We start from the raw sequence: 22,247 nt of genomic DNA on the forward strand, positions 1-22,247 counted from the left end.
TGAGATTCCACATACCTCCCACTTTTCTGGCATCATGCTTTTGGCACTGCTGTTCCCTTGGGTTACTCTCCTTCTATACATTCTACTGAGATCACCTCCAACAGGAAGTCCTCCCTGATTCTCATGCCCTCCAGTTACCCTTGGGGCTCCCACAGAACCCTGCATTTATCCTGACCCTCATTGTACTGTATTCTCTCCTCAGTTTCTATCTCCTCCACTAAACTGGGAGTTGCATGAGAGCAAAGTCCATGTGCTGTTGATTTTTTGTGGACTCAGCCCCTTGAAGTTTATGGCCATTAGTAGCACACAATAAACATTTGCTAGAGGAAGACCTGAACCACAGAGCTGGCAACCTGGACAGAACTCAGGACTCCTGACTCCCAGTTCGGTGCCCTTTACACACACACAAACACATACACACACACCCCACAGCAGGTTACAATCAAACACATTCACACATTCACCCATGAACCAGCCCACATACTGGCTACTGTGCTCACTCAGAGCATCAAACCAGCCCAGTTAACAACCAGGTGAAAGCTCTGAATAAGAACTGGCAGAGACCACAGCTCCCCCTGCCAAGAATATTCACTCAGTTCTCCTGGCTGGGGGTGCAGGTAGATAAGCAATTGCTGCCTACACACGACATCTGCAGGAAATGGTGGGGAGCAGCGGGGCTGTAAACTAGGATCCATCCTGAACTTCCAGAACTAGAGATCCAGGATGCCAGGCATCCACAGGCCAGGTAGCTCAAGTTCACAGAAGCACAGTGAGTGCTGAGGTCAGATGGGGCAGGACTAATCAGGACACCGCTGCTTTCCGGGATGAACTAAGAGCCCCGTGCTGGGGTCAGCGCCCACAGGGGGATCCCTCTGAACCCACTTCTGTCTCCTCACATCTCAGCATTTCCCTGACCTTGGCCCTCCCAACATACCTGTTCTCAGTGAAAACCTTTTCCTGTGCTAAGCGAACCCATGAAACAATAGGCTGCTGTGGTAAGGGGCTGGTTGATGTGAACAGAACAGGGAAGAGCCATTCTCTCAGAAGGCAGTGGAGAAAAGCCATTTCCACTGCTAAGAAAAGACAGCATTGTGTTTGGAACAAAGCCTGAAAAGGCTGGCTGGGCGGGGTGACACCCATTCGTGGACAGTCCTGAAAACACTATTACTACAAAAGTGCCACTGAATTCAGGAGACAGGAAAAATCACCTTGGCACAGGCAGAAACCCTCACATGGGAGGGCACAGGGGACAATCATTGCTGGGGAATCCCTTTGCTAGAAGAGGTACTGGAAAAAGAGGTCTTTTGTTGAAATATGCTGCTGTGGGGCAACCAGGCGCAGGACAAGGGGCGCCGGGGGGCAGGAGGCAAGCAGGTAGGCCAGTTAGGGCTGTCTCTGTTGTTCTCTTGTGGCATGGCCTCACCCCTTCTGGCACGCCACTTGTCCTCCTCGTAGCTGTCACCTGGTTGAGTGACGTCGCCCTTATACACCTGACCTGTAGGCTCAGGTGTGCACACTTATGTATGGCCACACCTAGACTCCAGGTGTCCATCAGGCTTGCGTGCCCCACACCCAGGCCCAAGCAACTACTGCATTAACACCATCCAGGCCACAGGTGATAGCCAGAGGCTCGTGGCATAAAAAGCCTGATTTATTCATTTACCCTACAAATGACTACTTCAGGTCTGCTTATTTGTGGTTTAGTGAAGCCTGCTTTCCTATTCGACTATCAATTACTTTCTTGCCCAGTTGACAATCACTTCCAAAGATGCCAAGGGCCTCCCTGACAGCGCTATCAAGCTATAGCCAGCCACGGTCCCAGCCGTCCAGGGAGCAACCTACATGGCCCAGCAGACCTCTCCTGCCTCGCCTGCTGCTCCCCTCAGAAATGTATTTCAGTAATCTGCCTGTTCTGCCCCCCACTCTGTCTTTGGTGAATCCTCTCAACCCCCGCACCTCTGGCCTACACCCCAGTTCTTGTATGCATACATAAATCTTTTAAAAAAAAAACAACACAGAGATGAGAAAAGTAGAGAAACAGTAGCCTCCACAAAATCATTCTCCGCTCCCCCAAAATGGTAAGGAACAAATCTGGCAGGAAAAAAATCAGGTTTCTTCTTAAAAGGAGTTAAGGACACAGCCGAAATTGATTCTTTAACAGCAAGAAGCAGCTAATATGCCTTGATGACCTGGGGGGTTGGGGGGAGACAAAAATTCAGAGACAAGCCCCCCCCCACCCTGAAAAACCACTATCTACAATGAAATGAAAACGCAGTTGTTGCAAAGAATATTTATGACCAGAGCTGTTCTGAAAGTCCCGAGTTGGCCAAAGTAGAACATTTCAAATAGCATCAGCCTATTAAAGCCTTGGAAGTCATTTGTCTTTCATCATGAAGGTGAAAAACAAGGTCCTTGGCTTAATTATTCTCCACCAACGCGGTTTTGTTTAATCTGTATGCAGGATGTGCCGCTAAAACACAGATTTCAGCCAATTTCTTTCAGGCACAAGGCACAGATAACAGACAAATCTCCCAGCAGAGCAGACGCCTCTACTTCTTTCGTATCGAATGCCAATTAATAAAAGTCCACCCAGTCACATGGTCAGAGAGATTCACAACCAGGGATGGCTGGTGGAGGGTGGAAAGGTGATTCGACCAGGAGTGACATATGCCCTGAAATAGACGTAATAACAATGCTGGGGAGGGGAGGGAAGGTTTTTGTGGCACCCAGGCAGATGAGGGGATGAAAAGAGCTCCCCCACCCCCACTCATTTCCCTTCATCCCCCCTTGCCCCAGTTTTCAGGCAGAGCGGCAGAGAACTCAGGACCAGAAACAGCAAATGTGGGTTTTTTTGGCATCAAAACAGTTTATCTGATTCTCCCTTTAAAAACAATAAAGGAGCCTGCTTATTGACAAGCTTGGCAGCTTAATTAATTGGGAAGTCCCACAAGGTGTAAATGTTGGCAGCAGGAGTATCTCAAGACCTGGAAATAACTGGCTTGGAGAGACTCAGGTGTTTGCTGACTCAGAGTACAACCTTGCCTCGCTTGTACAGACTCGGATATCACACATGCTAATGAATACTTGATGGTATGTCGGTCCTTCTACAAAAGCCTGAGATAGATTCGAAGGAAAATTTTAGACCTTTGTAGCCATTCTCAGAGAGAATCACTGCCAGTAGGAACTGGAAAGGACCCTCAGGTCATCTAAACACGCAGAGAGCAAGAGAATCCGCAGAAGGGCCCACTAGAGACAGCTGGGCTCCACCCTCTACCGAATGGGCTTCAGAAGGTTTAGGGTCAGTCTCAAGAACCTGTACTTCTAACCTGCTCCAGGGAGAGGTGCCACAGGCTGCAGAATCCACTTTGTGGTTTTTTGTTTTTTAAAGAACAGGTATATTAATGAGGAGAGTTGTATAGGACGCCTACACAGACACAAGCAGGCAGAAAGAGCTGCCCCTGAAATGGCAGGTTTGTCAAAGGGGCAGTCTGTATCGTCACAGGCAGGCAGTTTGCGGGGAGAGCTGCCTCTGCTGCTTTGCTAAGGGAGGAGGTTGGTGAAGAGAAACACCTGCACAGTCACAGGAGGGCAGGAGTGTGCGCCTGCAGACCCCACTTTGAGTAGCACCCACATAAACCAGTGGGTTTCAGACTTGTTTTGGCAGCAGAAGTCTCTTGTTCAAGGGGTAAGTAATATACTAAAAAGATGAAGGCAGAACTTAGGGCCTCGCAATTTCATATACTTAGAATAGTCACTCAGCAAGAACAATGAGAGGTCTTGTGGTTGATGCTAAACCTTTTTTTTTTTTTTTTTTAAGATTTATTTATTTATTTATACAAGCACTGGGTACAGTCAGAAGCGCGGGAGGGTGAGAGAACTCACCAGAGCCAGAGCAGGGAGCAGAGCAGGCAGAAGGACCGAAGGACACTGCTGAGGGGAGCAGCGGGCAGCAGAAGAGGTCTGCGCGCCATGTGGGACCCTCCTCCGGTGGCCGGGGAGCAGCCGGGGATCGAACCGGCGCCGCAGAGGCTGCGGGCAGCCCCGCAATCCAGCGCTCAACCACTGCGCCACCGGGGAGGCCCCGATGCTAAACCTTTTACTCAGGTTATGGAGACAACGGAAAGTTTCCGACTACATCAGGGTCCAAATTATTTCTTTCATGTTTTCCTCGCACACACAGATCAGTAGTTACAAAGGTGAGTGTATATATATTAGACACACACAGATAGATGTTTTATGTTTGTCTTGCACTTTCAAGAGTTTATTGGTTAAAGAAGCAGGAAGGGCTCTGTTCTGAAATCTATGCAAAATAAATTAACCAGGCACTAGATTTCACCTTGGCAGAGCTCTTTTAGTGTTAGTGTTTAAATTATGCTTTAAAAATGAGACGCTGGAGGGCCTCCATGGTGGCGCAAGGAGTTAAGATGCAACCTATGAAGCTATCCGCAGCCTCTGCAACACGAGTTCAATCCTTGGCCAGGGAGCTACCCACATGGCACGGCAGACCACTCCTCCCCTCAGCAGTGTATTTCAGTCAGTCTGCCTGTTCTGTTCCCCACTCTGTCTCTGGTGAATCCTCTCACCCCCCACACTTCTGGCCTGTACCCCAGTTCCTGTATGCATAAATAAATAAATCTTAAAAAAAAAAAATGAGATGCTGGAGCCTCCCTGGTGGCCTAGGGGTTAAGTCTTAGCACTATCACAGGAATGGCCTGAGTTTAATCCCTGGCCAGGGAGCTAACCCACATACGGTGCAGCAGACTTCTCCCGTCTTGTCTGCTGCTGCCCTCAGCAGTGTATTTTAGCAAATCCACCTGTTCTGCTCCCCACTCTGTCTCTAGTGAGTCCTCTCATCCCCCACACCTCTGGCCTACACTCCAGCTCTTCTACAATAAACAAGTATTTTAAAAATAATAAAAAATAAAAAGTGAGACCCTGGTCAATTAATCTGTCACTAACACTTAATGGTACTAATTACACCAAGCTCTTAGGGTTGTTGAGCAGATCAAAGGGAAAGAATGTCCACAAAAGCAGTTTGCAAACCATAAAGTGCACTACTCACATGACCTCTGTCCTGGACCCAGGTGTCCCCACACCTTCAAAGACCCCAACCGGTTTATACTGCACCAGGGACTTCGACAATGGCTCCAGGCTACAACCTGGGGCCTTACACAGACCAAATGAATCAGAATCTCCGGGCTCCAACTCTATATTTTTTGTAAATGCTCTCCTCCTAATGAGTAGTCAGGATTACATCACATAGCCTCCCAAGTTCCATACAAAACCCTGCCAGATTGTTCTCTTTGCTTTGGGATATAACAGGAAAGTAGAGAAAATGCCCTGTACAAGATCCTGGCTTTTTCAAACTGCTGTTGGCCCAGAAGGTTTTAACAACCATAGATACCAATTCTGGAATGCTGATAAATGCTGGATGAATGAATGATCCCTGAGAAGTCATTATCCCTTTTAATCCTCCCCACATTTCTGTGAGGTAGATACTATTATTCTTCCCCCATTTTTAAAAAGGCTTTATTGAGATCTAAGTCACATATAGCAGAGAATTCTCCCACCGCAAGTATACAATCAATAGCTTTTAGTATATTTAGAGTTGTGGTAGCTGTTACCATAATCAATTTACAGCCTTTTCATCACTTCCAAAAGAAACCCCACAACCCTCAAATGTCACCCTCCCATGCTCCCATCTCGCCAGCCCTCGACACCAGGGAAGTGATTTTCTGTCCTGTCTCTATGGATCTGCCTGTTCCAGACATTTCCTGTCAATGGGATCATGTATATGTGGTTCTTTGCCTCTTTCACCGAACAGCATGTTTTCACGGGTCACCCAGTGCTTGGTTCCTTTTTATGAGCAAAGGCTATCCTATTGTGAGAATACAACACATTTTATTTACCCATGCACCAGACATTGGGTTCTGTCCACTGTTAAGATATTGGGAATATCTTTTTTCATGTGACAGGTTTTCCTTTCTATTGGACACAGACCTAGGAGGAGATGGCTGGGTGACAGCATAAGTGTGTGTAGCCTTGTGAGGTCTGCTCCCCAAAGCGCTATGCCATTTCACATTCCCACCAGCAGCTTATAAGGACTACAATTTCTCCACATCCTCACTCACACTTGTTATTGTCTTTTTTATTATAGTTCTCCTAGAGGGTATAAAGTAAGATCTCATTATGGTTTTGATTTGCATTTCCTTGATAGCGAATGTGTTGAACAACCTTTTGTGTGCTTATTAGCCATTTGTATATCTCCTTTGGATAATGTGCATTGAGATATTTTGCCCATTTCTAAATAGGGCTATTTGTCTTTTTAACTCTGAGTTATAATAATTATTTATATTATAGATACAACTACCTTATCAGATCTCTAGCTTGTAATTTTTTTTTCTCATTTGTGGTTGGTTTGTTACTATCTGTCCTTTGAAGCAAATAAGGTTTGAATTTCGATGTCTAATTTATCCATTTTCTTAAAAGATTTTATTTATTTATTTACGTAGGCCAGGTGCAGGGGGCGGGGGTGAGAGGATTCACCAGAGACAGAGTGGGGAGCAGAACAGGCAGATCTACTGAAATACACTGCTGAGGGGAGGAGCAGGTGAGAAAGGAGAGGTCTGCTGTGCCATGTGGGTGCTCCCTGGCCAGCTGGGGATTGAACTCATGCTGCAGCAGCTGGCAATGGCTTGATAGCACTGTCTTTAACCCCTGTGCCACCAGGGAGGCCCTAATTTATCTATTTTTTTGTTGCTTGTGGTTTTGGTGTCATATCTAGGAAAACATTGCCTGCTCTTAAGATCACAAGGATGCAGAGTTATTTCTTCTTTTAAGAGTTTTATAACTTTAGCTGTTCCACTAGGTCTTTGATCCATTTTGAATTAACCTTTGCATACGGTGTGTAGCAGGCTACCTGCTCTCAATGGGTACATCTCCCCTATTTTTACAAGGTAGGAAAAGGTCCAGGAATCACTCCAGAGCCAGAAGGCTGCAGCACCACCGTTCCACTTTGCTACAATGCTTCTAGAGAGCCAAGGGTTTTTATTGGTGGTGCTTGTGAGGGGGGCCAGGAGAAGGGCTATAGAGGCAAACCATGGGGGAACCCATCACTCAGAGCATGCACACATACTATGCTTAGTAAAGTGGGGGGCTGTAGGGAAAATGGAGGCAGTCAGGCTCTTTTTCACCTCCCACTGCCAGCCTCTACAGCCACCACCTGTGGCCTTGCTCTCCTCCCAGGCTGCATTACCCACACAGGGTGATGTGTTGTAGCAGGAGGGTGCTTGGGAGCTTGAGCGTGGGGTATGTTCACCTGTAATTTCGGACACCCAGGCCAAGAAGCCAGAGAGCCAGGCACGCATATACCTGTAAATATAGACAAGGGGGCGCTAGGAGGCTCGACTGTTGCCAGCCGGGCTCTCTGCCTGCCCACAGGTGCATCCGGTTCCCTGCTTCAGCATCAAAGGTGTCTCACATCTACCTAAGGCCCCAAGATGCCTTTATTCGTTTGCCTGAATCCACCATGAACCTGCATGACCTGCCTGCCCTTGCCTGGTAGCCTGACAGGGCCCCTGCAGCCAGAGAGCAAAGGAGAGTCTAGGAGGAGCCCCAGCACGCTGCAGAAAGTGTGTAGTCTCAGGGCCCACTGAACCCAGAGGAGTGCCATGCACTCACTCCCGTCAGTTCTATGCCTGCCTGCCCAAATCCACCTGTCTGTCCTTCTTGGTCTCCATGCTCCAGCCCTGAAGTCCACTTATGTTGTGCCTTTTGGACACAGTAGAGGGGAGAGTGACTTGGCTGGCCCCAGAGTTCAGCCAGAGGCGCCTTGCTGTAAGAGAACTTAGTTTCCTGATGCTGAGCCCAGTGGGTCTGGGGAGGACAAAGTAAGATGAGTGGCATTGACAGAAGAGGTCACTTTGAAGGGTTGCTAAAAACTGATGGTCCATGGGAATCCAGCCACGACCTTAACACGACAGGAAACAAGATAAGGGGGTCACACAAGGCAGCTTAGGGGAAACTGGGCTGAAGGGCCTTCTCATTGACAGTCTGTGATGGTAACTAAAATGCATAAACAACCAGAAACAGGAAGGTCTGCCTGCTTCCCTGAAACCCAGGTTTTAGGCATAACATTGGAAAGGCCAGTGCTGTGAGAATTTGTGGTGGGTCTCGCTACAAATGGACTCAGCCCCTGGTGAAGGCAGCTGACAGCCCGTGCATGCAGCTGAGACCATCTTTCCACAGCCTCGTCTTCACCTCAAGACTGAGTTTCAGTTTCCTTCTTTTACAGATGAAGAAAGTGATGCTCAGAAGGCCCATGACTCGTCCAGCAGGTGAGCGACAGAGCTAGACTTTCCACCCAGAAGCTTGAACCCAAGCCCAGAACTCTCCCAGGAGTCCGAAGCAGCCCCTCTGGTCCGGAAGCGAGGATGATGCCCTCCTCCCACGACACCGGGCACCTCCAGACCTCAGACCACTCAACACCTGCAGGGGCAAAATACCCTCAGAGGAATTTTGAGGAACAGGGTCCAGTGTTTGAGTCAATCATAAAAATAAATGAGCACAGTCCACACATTTGAGAACAGCAAATCTCAATCTAGCTCACATTTCTCAAGTCTCTTATTAAGTGGCTGGCATCATGTGAAACCCCTTACCTGCATTAGCTCGTCTCATTACTACAGCCAGGCGAGGCCAGGGAGCTCACATAGGGAGCACAGGGCTCCCTGAACTTGCAGAGGGCTCAGATTTCCCCTAAGAACACACTGAGGTAGCCATGGCCCCTCTGCCTCTCTAAGGGACTCTGCGCTAGGACAGTGGGTGTGACCAACCTATGATATTAAATACGAGTTTCAAAACCCTTGTGAATGCTCAGGGCGTGGTATCAAGTAAGACGCAATGCAAAACCAAGGGGGGCAGTGCTAAACACACTCAGCTGCCTTCAGCTCTCACTCACTCTCCCTCGAATTAAACTATTAAAGAAAAAAAGTTAGCAGCTTCTTCTCAATATGTGCTAACAAAGTGACGGAACTAAAGAGGAAATTCAGAGTTTCAAAGATGAGTCGGGAGAGTCGGCTCCAAGCCTCCGTGGATCAGATTGGATCTGTCTGCCAAACTGGGATGAGACAGAAAAAGCCTCTGAGTCAGGGGGAAGGAGGCCAACGCTCTTCCAAAGAGCCACAAATTAAAAGCTAATTATGCAAGGCTTGTTAAAAAATGTCAGTGGGCTGCCTTTATATTTTAAATCACTAAAAACACAAGCAAGTTTACGCCAACATTTACCCAGCACATCAGCTGGCTTGGGGCAACTTTTTATGCTCAGGCTAAACATGGAAGAGCATTTGGGTGGGTTTTTTGTTGGGTTTTTATTTTTTTGTGAGCAAACTCTAGAAAGACCACCTGTGGCTGAGAGAGCACACATTCCAATGTCCCCTTAGAGTCCACGGATTTGAATTCACACTTCAGTTCTTCTAAATGTTCTCCAGGGTCCCTAGAGGAGGCGGGACAGGATCCAGGTGAAATGTACAAACAGCTAAGCTGTCTCTCCTGCTCTCAAGACGACAAGGACATGATCCAGCCGCCTTGTGGAATTTGTGCAGGAAACAGCACCACACTGGAAAGGCAGTCCACACTGGAATGCACGCACTGATTTCTCAAGGTGAGACCCTTGGAATGCTCCCTGACAAGGATCAGAAGAGCCTGAGGAGGGGTATGAACAGTTTAGGATCAGGTTCACAAATGCAGCCAAGTCATCGCTGAGCTTACTAAAAATACAGATTCCTGGAACTCTCTTCTCAGATTCTTTTTTTTTAAGATTTATTTATTTATTTATTTATACAAGCACTGATTACAGTCAGAAGCGTGGGAGGGTGAGAGAATTCACCAGAGCCAGACCAGGGAACAGAACAGGTAGACAGACCGAAGACACTGCTGAGGGGAGCAGTGGGAGCCTCAGGAGAGGTCTGCGCGCCATGTGGGACCCTTGCAGGTGGCCGGGGATCGAACTGGCACTGCAGAGGCTGCAGGCAGCTTAGCAGCCCAGTGCTCAACTGCTGCGCCACCAGGGGAGGCCCTCTCTTCTCAGATTCTGATTTCATGGACCTGGGGTGCAGCCTGGAAATCTATGTTTATAAGAAGTTTTCCAGGCAGCTCTGATATCCGTCAAGTTTGGGAATGGTTGATCTGATTTTCTTTGTGCTCTCTTTTTTTCTGCCTGAAATTGTTAAGTTCAGAAAAACGTAGGACACATGGACAAGGCTAAAAGGTTAAGAATTGAGAGACACAGAACTGAAGGGACAGAAAGTTTAAGCGACTGGCCAAGCTGATACAGCTAATTAATGTCCAAACCAACAAGTGCACATTCAACACACAACCTGTGTGAGGCCCTGAGCACAGTCTGGTAGAAGTAAAAAGAAAGGTCCTTGAGACCTAAACTTAGGACACAAGCTCAAAAGCAGGCTCATGACACAGATGTGTGAATGTGGGGTGGAAGGCAACAGGGAGTAGTGAGGTTTGTGGTGAACTAAAGATTGCATGTTAATCCAGTGAGCATCCAGTACTCAGCTCCAGCTCCTTGTATATAAGGGCATGGGTCTAGAATGGTCAGATACTGGTTTTGGGTTTTTTTTTAAGAAGTCCACATTTTCTGGCTTTTAAATATAGCAATTCATTCAATTAAAGAGAAAGAAAACCACCCTGAGGGCTAAACAAGACTCATCTGTAAGCTGACTCCAACCCAGGAAATTTGCAACTCCTTTCCTAAAGGGTCATTTAATCCATACTCCCCCAAATCCCATCTAGAGTGGTGCAGAGTAGCCCAGAGGGTGAAGGATCCCACCTAACAGGTTAAGTGCTTGTGTGTGTGTGTGTGTGTGTGTGTGTGTGTGCGCGCGCGCGCGCGCACGCAAGGGTGGGGCTTCTGGCCTCCCTACTGGTAATGCATTCCAGGCCCAGAGGCAGGGTGTGACCCCTGCGGTCATAAGCAGCCCACTTGGTCAACCTGGAAGGGCCAAGCTCTTCAGGCCAATAGGGACAGGTTGGTTGAGGAATCCAGTCATAAGAGACTGTAGAACGAAAAGCAAAGGAGAAAGCTCTGGAGAAAGCCAGTGAGCAAAGCTGTTTTGAAAAAGAATATTGGAAAGGAATGAAGAACAAAGAGTCAAGAAAGAAGCAATGACTCTAAAAATCCCACAACCCAGAATATAACTTGCCCAGATTCCCTAGCTAACCATCAAAATGAGCAGCCTGGCCACTCACCAACCACTTGGTCTGCTTAATCTTTCTTCACAACGCTGACCACAACCTGGCCTATTACACTGTCTATGGATTTGCTTTTTTCTGGATGCTCCTGTGCTTTGTTGACTTGTTTATGGCTCAGTTTCCAGTGTCTGGCGCGGGACTTGGCACTTAGTAGGTGCTTAGCAAATATGTTTTTGGACAAATGGACTGCAGGCCAGCGGTTGGCACCAAAACAGTTTCATGTTGTGTCAACCATATAATATCATCAGCACAAAGCACCTTAGCATTTGCAAAACCTGTTGTTCCACTTAATTCCTCTAATTTTCTTTTACCAAACTGCTCCATTCATTTGGACATGTCTCAGGAGTCTGCTGGCCTTGGCAAGGGGAGCAGCTCAAGAGCCAGCTCAGACAGAGCGGTCTGCACAGCAGCCAGGCCGGCTCTCTCAGGGGACCTAGGAGACCATGAGGCTGCAGAACTACAGGGCTCAGCGTAAACGGCCCCGTCATCAAAATGAATGAGTGTTCTGGGACCAGGTTCATTTGGTCTCCCCAGTCCTGGGAACTCTGATTAGATGCCTGGAAGGGACAGAGCACATGAAGCAGCACAGCATCAGGATAAAGACCGCGGGACTCATTTCCCACTTAGGAGACCCTGTGAGTTGCTGACCACATCTGTACTGTGGGCAGAGTAACAGCAAGAGTAGCAATAGCAAGAGTCGCTTCATAGTTCAAACACACCTTATGAATGCAGTCCCCAGCTCTGGCACTTTGCAGCGATGTCACTTGACCTTCTCCTCCCTGAACCTGAAATTCCTCTTCTCTAAAATGGGGAGCGCCCACCACCAGAACGGAGTAAGGAATAAATGCGATTATGCACATTAAGCACTTAGCACAGTGCCTGGTGCCTATCAGACGCTTACTAAATGTAAGCTAGTACCTTAGTGTTCAAGAATCTTTTACTAGTCTAAAAAGCCGATATGAAAATCCTCTAAAAGCCATTTGCCACATGCAAATAAATCATTGGGACTTAAGGATCTCTAGTAGCAAGTTTCTCTCCCTATCCCCTTTATTTTGTAGTCACTCTGAGAGTTGGCTGACTCCTGCTCACACACACCCCAGGACCTGATCTAAGAAGCATTTGGAGGTCAGGTCCCCATGCAAGGCTGACCTGACTCCCAGCCAGCACAGTCTTCAGTGCTCCATCTGCCTCTTCGCCCCCACAACGCTGCAGTCTGACAGCCAGGGAGAGGACATGCAAATCCGCCCTAAAAACGGCTTGTTATTTTCACGGCCTGGATGGTGCGTGCCTGTGGGTGCCTGTGAGGACGGCGCGTCACTGTCAGGTACAGGGCATCTGCCACCAATTTGGGGGAGGCTGTGAGATGTAAAAATACCCAACCCAAATATAAAGCTCTTGACAACAAAAAAAGAAAGGAAAAGAAAGCTCCTCCATCACCTTTTGTGGGGGATAAGAGGTAGCAACCCTTTGCCCCGCCTTTCCACAGGCAAATAATGCCTATTGGGCCAGGCCCTAACCAAGGCACCTTGCTTCAGCAATCCCACAGCACCAGTGCCCCAGGATAACTTCTCAGCTAGTGGCTTCAAATGGAAGTGATATGGGACAACAGCCCAGAAATGGCTGCATTTACGTTATGGGCCTGGTAGGGTGAAGAGCAAAAGACCCAAGACAAGAGTCCTTCACCTTGACTTACAAAGTCAAGTCAGAAGAATTAAAGTCAGCTCCCTTCCTGTAATCAACAGTCTTGAGCAGACATCTGCAAGGCACCTAGTCCAGGCGTCTCTAGCACAGGTGTCTCTAGCAGGGCCATGCAGTTAAGGCAAATGAAGGCAGCTGGTAGCAACAGAAGCAAAACCAACAGTACAAGCCAAACTGATACTAGGGAGGTGTGGGGGCCTGTGGCAAACTGGAGAGAGGAAAGAGGTGAAATGACTCCACCCCATTTAGCTGTGACCATGCCAGATCAGAGCATGGTGTGCTCATTTCTCCCTATTTTTAAATCAAAGATTAAAATCCAAATTTTCAAGAGAAATGTTGGCTCAAGTTTCTTTTTAAAACACTCTGCAGGGTAAACAAAGCATATCTGAGAGCCAGAGCTGGTCCTCAGACAACCTTTTGCTACCCCTGGCCAAGCCCCCAGCAACCTTCCTTTGCAGTTTTTATGGTACTTATGGGAAGAGGGAGGGCAGAGCAGTCGCTGCAAAATATACCCAGCTCTCTCCTGTCAATACCCATATACTTTTCTCCAGCCAAGAGTCCCTTTGCTGGACTATCTGGTCCATTCAAAAGGATGAGCCCCACCCAGCTGAAACTTTGCCTGTAAATGGCCGGAGCATATGCTGCTCAGTGCTTCCCACGTCCTCCCCAGTGCGGACACCTCCCTGCCTCCCACCAAGAGCAGCCTTCTTCTCTCTTCCAGGTGGGCAGATGTCTGAGCAATGGCCTGAGGAGGACCTTGCTGGGACAGGCCTTTGGACAAATCACCAGCCCTGGGAAAGTGGCTGGTGTGAACCGCCCCGATGCTCACCCGTGCTGGGGACTTCTGCTTCTCACAAGTCCCCAGGGGAAAGCTGTTCTTCTGTAAGCTGCAAGATTAGCGCTACAGCTGCAAGGAGACCTAAAGAGGGGGTGCTCCATGTGGAGATCCTCTGCAAACATCACCCAGGCAGAAGATGGGTGACTGAGAACATGCCCACCTCTGGCAGCTGCTTAGGAAGGAAGGTCACACCATCCTTATTCTAAGACCCCCCTATTCTGCTCCAGCCTGGGGCCAAGAGAGGTAGAGACAATGATGTGGCAATAGTTTTAAAGAAAATCCACGACTGGCATTCTCTTGTACATTTCAAAACACATGCACATTTCCATGATTTCCCCTGATCCTCCCAGCACCTCCCAGAGAACTAGACAAAATATCATTATTCCTAATTGTTATTATTAACCACTCTTTCCTTACCCCTCAATGAACCAGAGACAGGTTCGGCATCCTGCTCTAACCTGGAGCTTGTCAAATTTCTCAGCCATTCCCAGAGGAAGCTTTTTTAAAATGCATACAGATTCAGAAGGCCGGTGGTGGGGCCAAAGACTGCATTTTTAACAAGCCCCAGGGTGACACGGATGCTACTGGTGCACACTGAACTGGTCACACAGGGCCATACCTGGGACTGCTGCCCTTGGATTCTGCCTAGGGGAGCAAGGCTCACTCACCTCACTTTTCACAGGTTGGGGCCGCTTGCCCAGTTTCACCTCCAGGAAGTGCAAGGGGGCGATCATGGCCCCAATGTTGCGGATGTCGGCGTATTTCAGCTCCTCTGCAGTCAGGGCCGAGCTGGGGAGTCCAGTCAGGGGGCCAAGACCTGGCAGAGAGCCGGCAGTCACGGAAGGGTCCGGTATCTGCCCAGGCATCATAGCAGGAGAAGCTGCAGCCCAGCCTAGAGAGGGAGAAGCATAGGACGAATCAAATGGGGTTCCGTGAGGGCTTAGCCCTGCGTCTTGCCACAACCTCATCCCTTTTTTCATCAATGCCCCCCTAAGTCCGTTCCCAGCCAGGTGCTCTTCCTGCCCTTGAGTCGATGCTGTTATAGAGGAAACTTGATCAACTAATCACACCAAGGTTATCCTGGGCATTTAGTGCTTAACCCAATCATGGCCACACTGACTCAGCATTTGCATGTGCTGGCACTGCAGTGACCCAGCCACTAGCCCCCTAAGACTGGGTCAGATCCCCTTGCACAGAGGGAGAAACCGGGGCTTAGAAAAATAACTCACTCAAGATAGTGCATAGTTAGAACTGGTGGAGCAGGATTTAACATAATGCCGCTGGAGGGAATGAATCCTAATGGTGGAATCTCAAGCACCTTTGCACCTGTTTAAGAGGGAGTTATTTTTGGTCTGGCATGGTGCCTCCCCTCAAATCACACATCCCATTCTGCACACTTGTCAAGACACCCAGAATACATGAAGCAAATCTAAGTTAAAGGGCTGTGTGTGTGTGTGTGTGTGTAGATGGAATTAATTAGCATGTGCGTCCCCAGTTGAGCCCAGTACCAGAAAAGTCCTCCACAGTCTCTCCATTCTCAAAGCAAACACATGTTCTGGCTCTGACAGACCCAGAAGGCTTGCAAGGGAAAACAGATTCAGGCATGAAGGAAAGACATAAATTAGACAGGTCAATACCAAGAGGATTCTTATTTCTTCCTTCTCTTTACTGGGGAAGCTCCTGGGTTAGAAAAGTTCTTTTCTTTTCTTTTTTTTTTTTGTGGGACCCTCACCAGTGGCTGGGGACCGAACCAGCGCTGCAGAGGCTGCGGGCAGCCTCGCAACCCAGCGCTCAACTGCTGCGCCACCAGGGGAGGCCCTAGAAAAGGTCTTTTCAAAGCACAGATGGCAGTAAAGAAAGCTTGTTTGTCAATAAAGTCAGACTTATCTGGTCCTCTACAGGGCTTCTTCCCATCCACCCACCCACCCATCCATCTGATCACTGACCACCTACTCTAAGCCAGCAGGCACTGAGAATACAGAAGATCAGATGTGCCCAGGCTTAGCTTCTAAGCAACCTTTTAAGTAGCATTCTAGGACAAAGCTGATCCTGAGGGTTCCAGTCCTGAAAAGGAATCTCTCCCCTTTTCCACCTCTCTGCATAAAAGTACAAAACCAAAACCAACAGTCTTGTAAATCCTGGGGAGAAGTTTTGACCTATGTTCCTACTTTAGCTGTCTCTCCCACGGGGAAGGAAGTATCTGGGAGACAGGGGCAACCTGACATCCATGGCCCCAGGCGTCTCTGGCGGGCAGAGGCAACATCCTGATGTAGCCATGCTGTCCTGGGCTCTCTGCCTCCCACAGAGAGGCCCTGGAGGATAGCCCACAACCCCGCACCCCAATCTCAGGTTTAGATATCAAGGGTGAGGCATATGAGGGAACCCATTTTGGTCATAAACCCAAGTCGCTTTCTTCATCTCCATTTCACTCTCAACGGTGAAATGCAACTCCCTATCCAATCCTGGGTCTCTTTCTCAATAGATTCTGCACTCTGGGGGTGGGGTGGGGGTGGTGGTGGAGAGAGTGTGTGAGTGATTTGTTCCCTCAAACCACAAAGGCTTCCACAGGATGTCACTTTCTTTAAAGAAAGGTGTTCTGAGTGGACAGCGGCCCTGCCATTTTGTCCTCAGCACAGGGGCCACATCTGCCCTTGAATCCACTTGCGCGGAGCTCCCCGCCTTGCACCCAAGTTTACACTGGGTTTCCCAGGCGCTTTCATCTGTGCCCCATCTGTTCTTCCTCCCACCCTTTTGGCCCCTCGGCCCCTCCTTCCCACCCCACATCCTTTCTCACCCTCCCGAGCACCCAGTGTCCCCCCGGCCATCTCAGAAAAGGATCTGAGACTCATTCACATCGAGCTAGTCTTAGAGTTGGAAGAGGCCCCGTGCTCATGTAAACCACATCCTCATTTTGCACATGAGGAAATTGAAGCTCAGAGGTTAAATGACTTGCCCAAAGTCATGCATCTAGACGACAAAGCCAGGGCAGACTCCTGGTCCTTGGATTTTAGAGCCCAAGTTTTTTTACCCTGCCCTTTTGGTTTCCTGTCCTGAGGTCCAAGAGATGTTAATGCAGAAGGAACGACTTCCCTGTGCTGGACTTTTTGGCACTAGCCCATTGGGCAGAATCAGTCTCTTCACAGAGGACCTCTACTCTCCTCCCACGGAGACTGGGTTCGGAAGTTCCCTACAAAACCCCACAGTGGTTAGGATGGAGGTCCAGACACAGAAATGGCAGGTTAATGTGCTGTGACCCTCCTTAAACCTGAGCCAGCCCAAGTTGAGGGTCAGCAAGAGTCACCCGTCCCCCCTGCAGAGCTGGGTCTGCCATGCCGAGGATGCTGGGCTGGTGCAGCGCTGCATGTCTCTCGGGCCTCTTCCAGGAAGACCAAGGAAGGGGCTGGTGTGAGCACTCACTCCTCTGGGACAAGAGGATGCCTGGCTCACCGTGTGGACACTTGGCAGGCACCCAGGGGTGATTTCAGGCCACCTAAACCAAAGTGACAAAGGAAACTCACATCTCCTTCATAGAGAAGGAGAAAACCCTGCAAGATCCCGTCTCCTAGACCTGAACTGATGCTCTGGGGAGCCAGTAACCCCAAAGAAGATGCTTAACTGAGTTAGTCCAATGTCATTTGAGGTGGGGTGCTGGAAAACGCTCTGTGCCTGATGCAGCAACTGGACACAACCTCTGAATAGGAGAGGAGGTGCCAGCCCTCGAGGATGGAACAAAGCAAAAATACAGAGTGAAATCCCCTCCTTGTCCAGATGCTCCAGAACCTCCCTGTGCTGCAAGGACCCTCCTTGTCTACAGAATGGTGGTGCGTAGCCATAGAGCAAGTGGAGGAGTGATTTCTGGGGCAGGCAGCAACCATGGATGGCTGTTGCCTCCATGTGACCTCAGTGCCTGGCATCATTTCTGGCACAGAACGGATAATCAACACACATTTGTTGAATGAATGATAAATTCATGGAGGGGTCAACTTCAGTGAGCGAGGTGTGTCTGGGATAGAAGCATAGATTTTTTTTTTTACAGGACCATATTTTCTACCTCCAGATGACTCACTCCCACTGTGGACCCCAAGACAAATACTCCAGCAGCTTCGGTATGTTTCCCTGCCTACGCCATCTTTGGGAGATGGAAGCCAGACCCCACTCAGTTCCAGGAATGATAGGCTCTGCTTGCAGCTTCTGTTTATTTTCATACAGATGGTATAAATGAGACACTAACAAATGATCCCCAAATATAATGAATTCTCCGCTACTGTGGAACCCCTCCCCGGGGTAACTACCCCCTGGAAGCAGCAGCCCCATAAATTCTTGCCATTCCTAGTACATCATGAACCCACCCCAGTGATGAGACTCACTCAGGGGATCAGGAACTAGGTTTTCCTTTGTAGAAGCAAAAATCCTCTTGTCTTTCCTTCCCCCGGAGGGGCACCCCTGACTGCTCAGATGCAAACCACAAAGTCCTTAACACATGCCATTCCTAGGAGACAACCACAACAGCTGACATTCACCAGCGAGAAGTCATCCTAAACGGCTGGGGGGCGGGGTAGAAGATGGAGGAGCTGGAGCGGCTGCCTTTCATAATTGGATCCTCATTAACTGGAAAGGCAGCACTGGGGACTTGAAAAATAAAAGAATTTGATGTGATTTAGGGATCTATGAAAAAAAGGGAGGGTGCGGGGCAGTGGCCAGGAACCAATAACAGTCAGGAGGAATTTACCCACTTCAAGGAAGACATAGGAAAGATGACAAGAGGTGAAATCATCTCCTCAACTGGTTGTTCCATACGGAAACAATTTAGTAGGAAAAGGAGAACTGCACAGTAGAAGCTTTAAGGGAAGAACCCAGAGTTTTTTCCCCTCAGGGATCAGGAGATCCAGAAGGAAGATAAACACCCTCCACGTCTCCATTAGTAACTGGGACACATAAATAAAGAGCAAGCGCTATACACTGGCCAAAGACGAAAGTTGGCAAGTGGGGCTTATGCCTCAAAAGATAGGCCCAGAATCCAAAATGACTGGCAATTTGATCCACTGACCAGGAATAACTTGGAGGCTAGCCAGTGGAGAAAAACTGGGTGATGCACAGATCCAACATGGGACAAGCAAGATGTGAATAAGACAGAAATGGTTCAGGCGGTCACAGTGGGCCCTCACCTATGAGCCTCCAACTTCTTGAGCCTAAGGTTATGGGTGATTTGATGCAATTCTCTAAAAGCGGAATTGAAGGAAGAAGGGGCCCCATGAATCCCAGCAGAGAGAATCTGAAGAAAAGACCTGCTATCTGCAGCTCTCTCTTCTGATGTCCTCAGGGACTTCTCAGCAGAGTTGGGGGTGCTGCCTTGTATAAGCAGAAGAAAAGCCGCAAGATACTTTGGGTGTGGAAAATAGGCCCTACTGAGAGATATTTAGATAAAGAATCATTTCAGGGGACTCCCCGGTGGTGCAGCAGGTTCAACACAGCGCTTTGAAGCTGTCTGCAGCCTCTGCAGCACCTGTTTGATTCTTGGCCGTCCAGGGAGATACCCACATGGCGCGGCAGACCTCTCTTGCCTTGCCCACTGCTCCCCTCAGCAGTGTACTTCGGTCTGCCTGCCTGTTCTGCTACCCGCTCTGTCTTTGGTGAATCCTCTCACCCTCCTGTGCCTCTAGCCTGTACCCCAGTTCTTGCATAAAAATAAACAAATCTTAAAAAAAAAAAAAAAAAGAATCATTTCAGCCAGAAGAAGAAAAGGTGGAAGACATTAAGCTTTTCCCCCCTTATTTTCTTCTCTGGTTCACTATATGTAAATCTGTAAGATACCTTGACTCTTTCATGAAATAGATATGTCTATAAATAACAGTTCTGCTTTGTTGGGTCAAACTTAGAAAGTACCCAACAAGTGGCATCTTCATCTAGAATGGCAAAGACATGTTAAAAAAGAAAAAAGGAACATGTTCAGTGACAGGAATGCATCATGAACTTTCTGTGCATAAAAACCCAAGTCAAACGGAGGTGATAGTATCCCTGGGCCTGCCGAGAAGGCTAGCTCCCCTCAGGCAACCAGCAGGCCTGGGCTGGTGCCAGGAGCCCTGCATGTGCATGTGCATGTGGGTACAGACAGCCTGAGGCTGCAGGCTCAGGGCTAAGAGGAAGTGTAGGTGAGTGAGAGCAGGGCAAGGATTAAGGGGGTTCACAGGGCCAGATCCCAGGCACACCAGTGGTGTAGACAAGAGCAGGGAGCCACCAACTAAGAATGACCTAAAGGAGTGGGGGGTGTTAGGAGGTGTTAGCCCCAGGAAGATGCCCGGGAGGAAAATGTGGAGGGCAGAAGTCCTGTAGAATACCAACTATCATGAATCTTGGAGAACTAAACATCAAACCTGTTCTGGGGCAAAAGAGTCATCTGAGACGATCTCTCTCCCAGAATCTGAAATGATGTAGGTCTTCCATCAGCTTGCAAAAGACAAGATCTGGAAGGCCAGGAGCAAGAGGATGGAGAAAGCACCAAGACTGAAAACAAGAAGCAAAACCCCTCTCCAGTGGGCTCTCCCAGCTCTGCAGGCAGGAGACTGAGGAGGGGTAATAGTGAGAGCTTTTGCCCCATCCTAGCTGTGTGACCTTGGGCAAATTCCCTAACCTCTCCGTGCCTCACTTCCCTCAGCTATAAAATGGGAATGATAATGTTGTTAGCTCTGTCAGGCTGCCAAGAGGATTAAATTAGTTAATGCCTGGAAAGAACCTGGAACAGCACCTGCACTGAGCAGGAGCCAGTGCAGCACCAAGGACTTTCCTTCCTGGGGGGCGGCTGGTGGGGGGGGTGCACTAGTGCAGGATGACCCTTCTGTATAGCCCCACCCAACACTGATCTGCGATTCCTCTTCAGCTATAATGAGGATTCTCCCCAGAGGCTTCTCTGACCTCCCACCTTCCTGCTTTGAACCCTCAGGGGCACGACCAACCTGCATCCACACAGTTAATGCAGAGTAGACACAAAGGAGCCAGGTCAGGGCAGGGGGTGGGGGGAGACAAAGGCACAGAAATGAGGTCTGGAACCCACCCTTTGACTCAGTTTCCCCATAGTCTCCTGCAGCCCAGAACACAGCACATACCACTGGCAACAAGGTAGCACCTGCTGTCTGGGCTTCTGCCCCAGAAGCTGAGGGCCGGCACATTCTGTGTCCTTCAATATTTCTGTGCTGCTTAGAAGGAGTCACTCCTCAGATCTTCCTAAGAAGAAATCACTGGCACAGCACACTGGCACACCAGACTTCTGCATGGTCATCCCAGCCAAAGAAGAAACAGGATGCTCTGTCCAGGGCCTAATGCTCTTCCCTGGAGACCATGGAAAGGCTTTTGACAAGACCCTGCCTGTAAACACAGCTTTCTCCCCTGCCTAATGTAGGTGCTCATCAGATCCACATCAAGTCATTTCTGCCAGGATTATTATCTCTAGCAGGGAGCAGCAGCTTGGAAGCTACAGCCAGCAGGCAGGTTTTCTACCCCCTCTTCCCTCCACACCCCATCTCTTTCCTGGGTGTCAGGAGTCCACGATACATAACAGACTTACACACCATGTATGATAAATGCCTAGGCCCTCCTTATAAAAAAATGCCACTAACCAGATAAAGCTTTGGAAATGGAGCTCCATAGCTAGAATCCCCAGGCTGCAGCAAGAACACAGACTTACAGAACCCCCCGAAAGGTGGGCTCTGGCCGAGCGATTCGCAGTTAGTAACGAGTGCAAAGACACACTGGCTGAAAAGTGCAACCCTGGGTCGAAGGCATTTGTCTCTGCTGAGATTCAAGAGGCCAAACCACACACGCGCAGAGGAGTGCACACGCACATGCGCGTGCGCACACACACAGGCACACACACAGGCACACGGAGCTTGGCAGCCCCTAAGTTCCAGAGCTGGTAACACAAGCCACGGAACCGACTGCCAAGACAAGCAACAGAATGAGCCAGGCCCACTTTCATTGGCCATCATACGCTGCATATGGCCCGGGACGCAGCCAAAACAGTGTTCTCACCCTCCTCAAAGGCATAGGAGACCCTCTGTTTTCAAACACACCTCCACAGAGCCTTAATTAAAGGAAAATGGAAAAATAATGTGCCTGCTGCTCTCCCCCTGCCTATATAGGTATGCACACACATACCCATACACACTCACTCTATTTTTCTCTTCCTCCCATTTCGGTTTCAAGCATAATTCATTCGCATGGAAAAAAGCAAACTGCATCCTGCAGCAGAAAGCAGAAAAGAATGTAGCTTGCCCTCAGCCCTGGCTCTGACTGCTCAAGTTGAGCTGGGGCTGAATGGAGACAGAGCCCGCCAGCAGAGAGCCCACGCTGGCCCCTCTCTGCCAGTTCCAGTGGCTCGGGTGGCACTGGAAACAGAGACACCAGTCCGAGAGACAGCCCATAGCAACACCAGCTGCCCCACGACAAACAAGGCCTGGAG

The 22,247-nt window shown here is 49.0% G+C and overlaps 1 protein-coding gene across 1 annotated transcript in view; it reads right to left on the reverse strand.

The window, feature by feature from the left end:
* Positions 1-14,682, reverse strand: part of JDP2 (Jun dimerization protein 2) — a gene marked incomplete at its 3' end in the record, with an annotated part of 28,080 nt that extends 13,398 nt beyond the window's left edge. The window contains exon 1 of the mRNA XM_084241335.1: positions 14,464-14,682. Within this exon, the coding sequence (XP_084097461.1) occupies positions 14,464-14,664 (201 nt within the window). The 5' untranslated portion in view covers positions 14,665-14,682. The remainder of the gene's footprint in view (positions 1-14,463) is intronic.
* Positions 14,683-22,247: the final 7,565 nt, after the last annotated feature.

Source organism: Talpa europaea (genome assembly GCF_964194135.1).
Source record: "Talpa europaea genome assembly, chromosome: 8".
Taxonomy (NCBI): domain Eukaryota; kingdom Metazoa; phylum Chordata; class Mammalia; order Eulipotyphla; family Talpidae; genus Talpa; species Talpa europaea.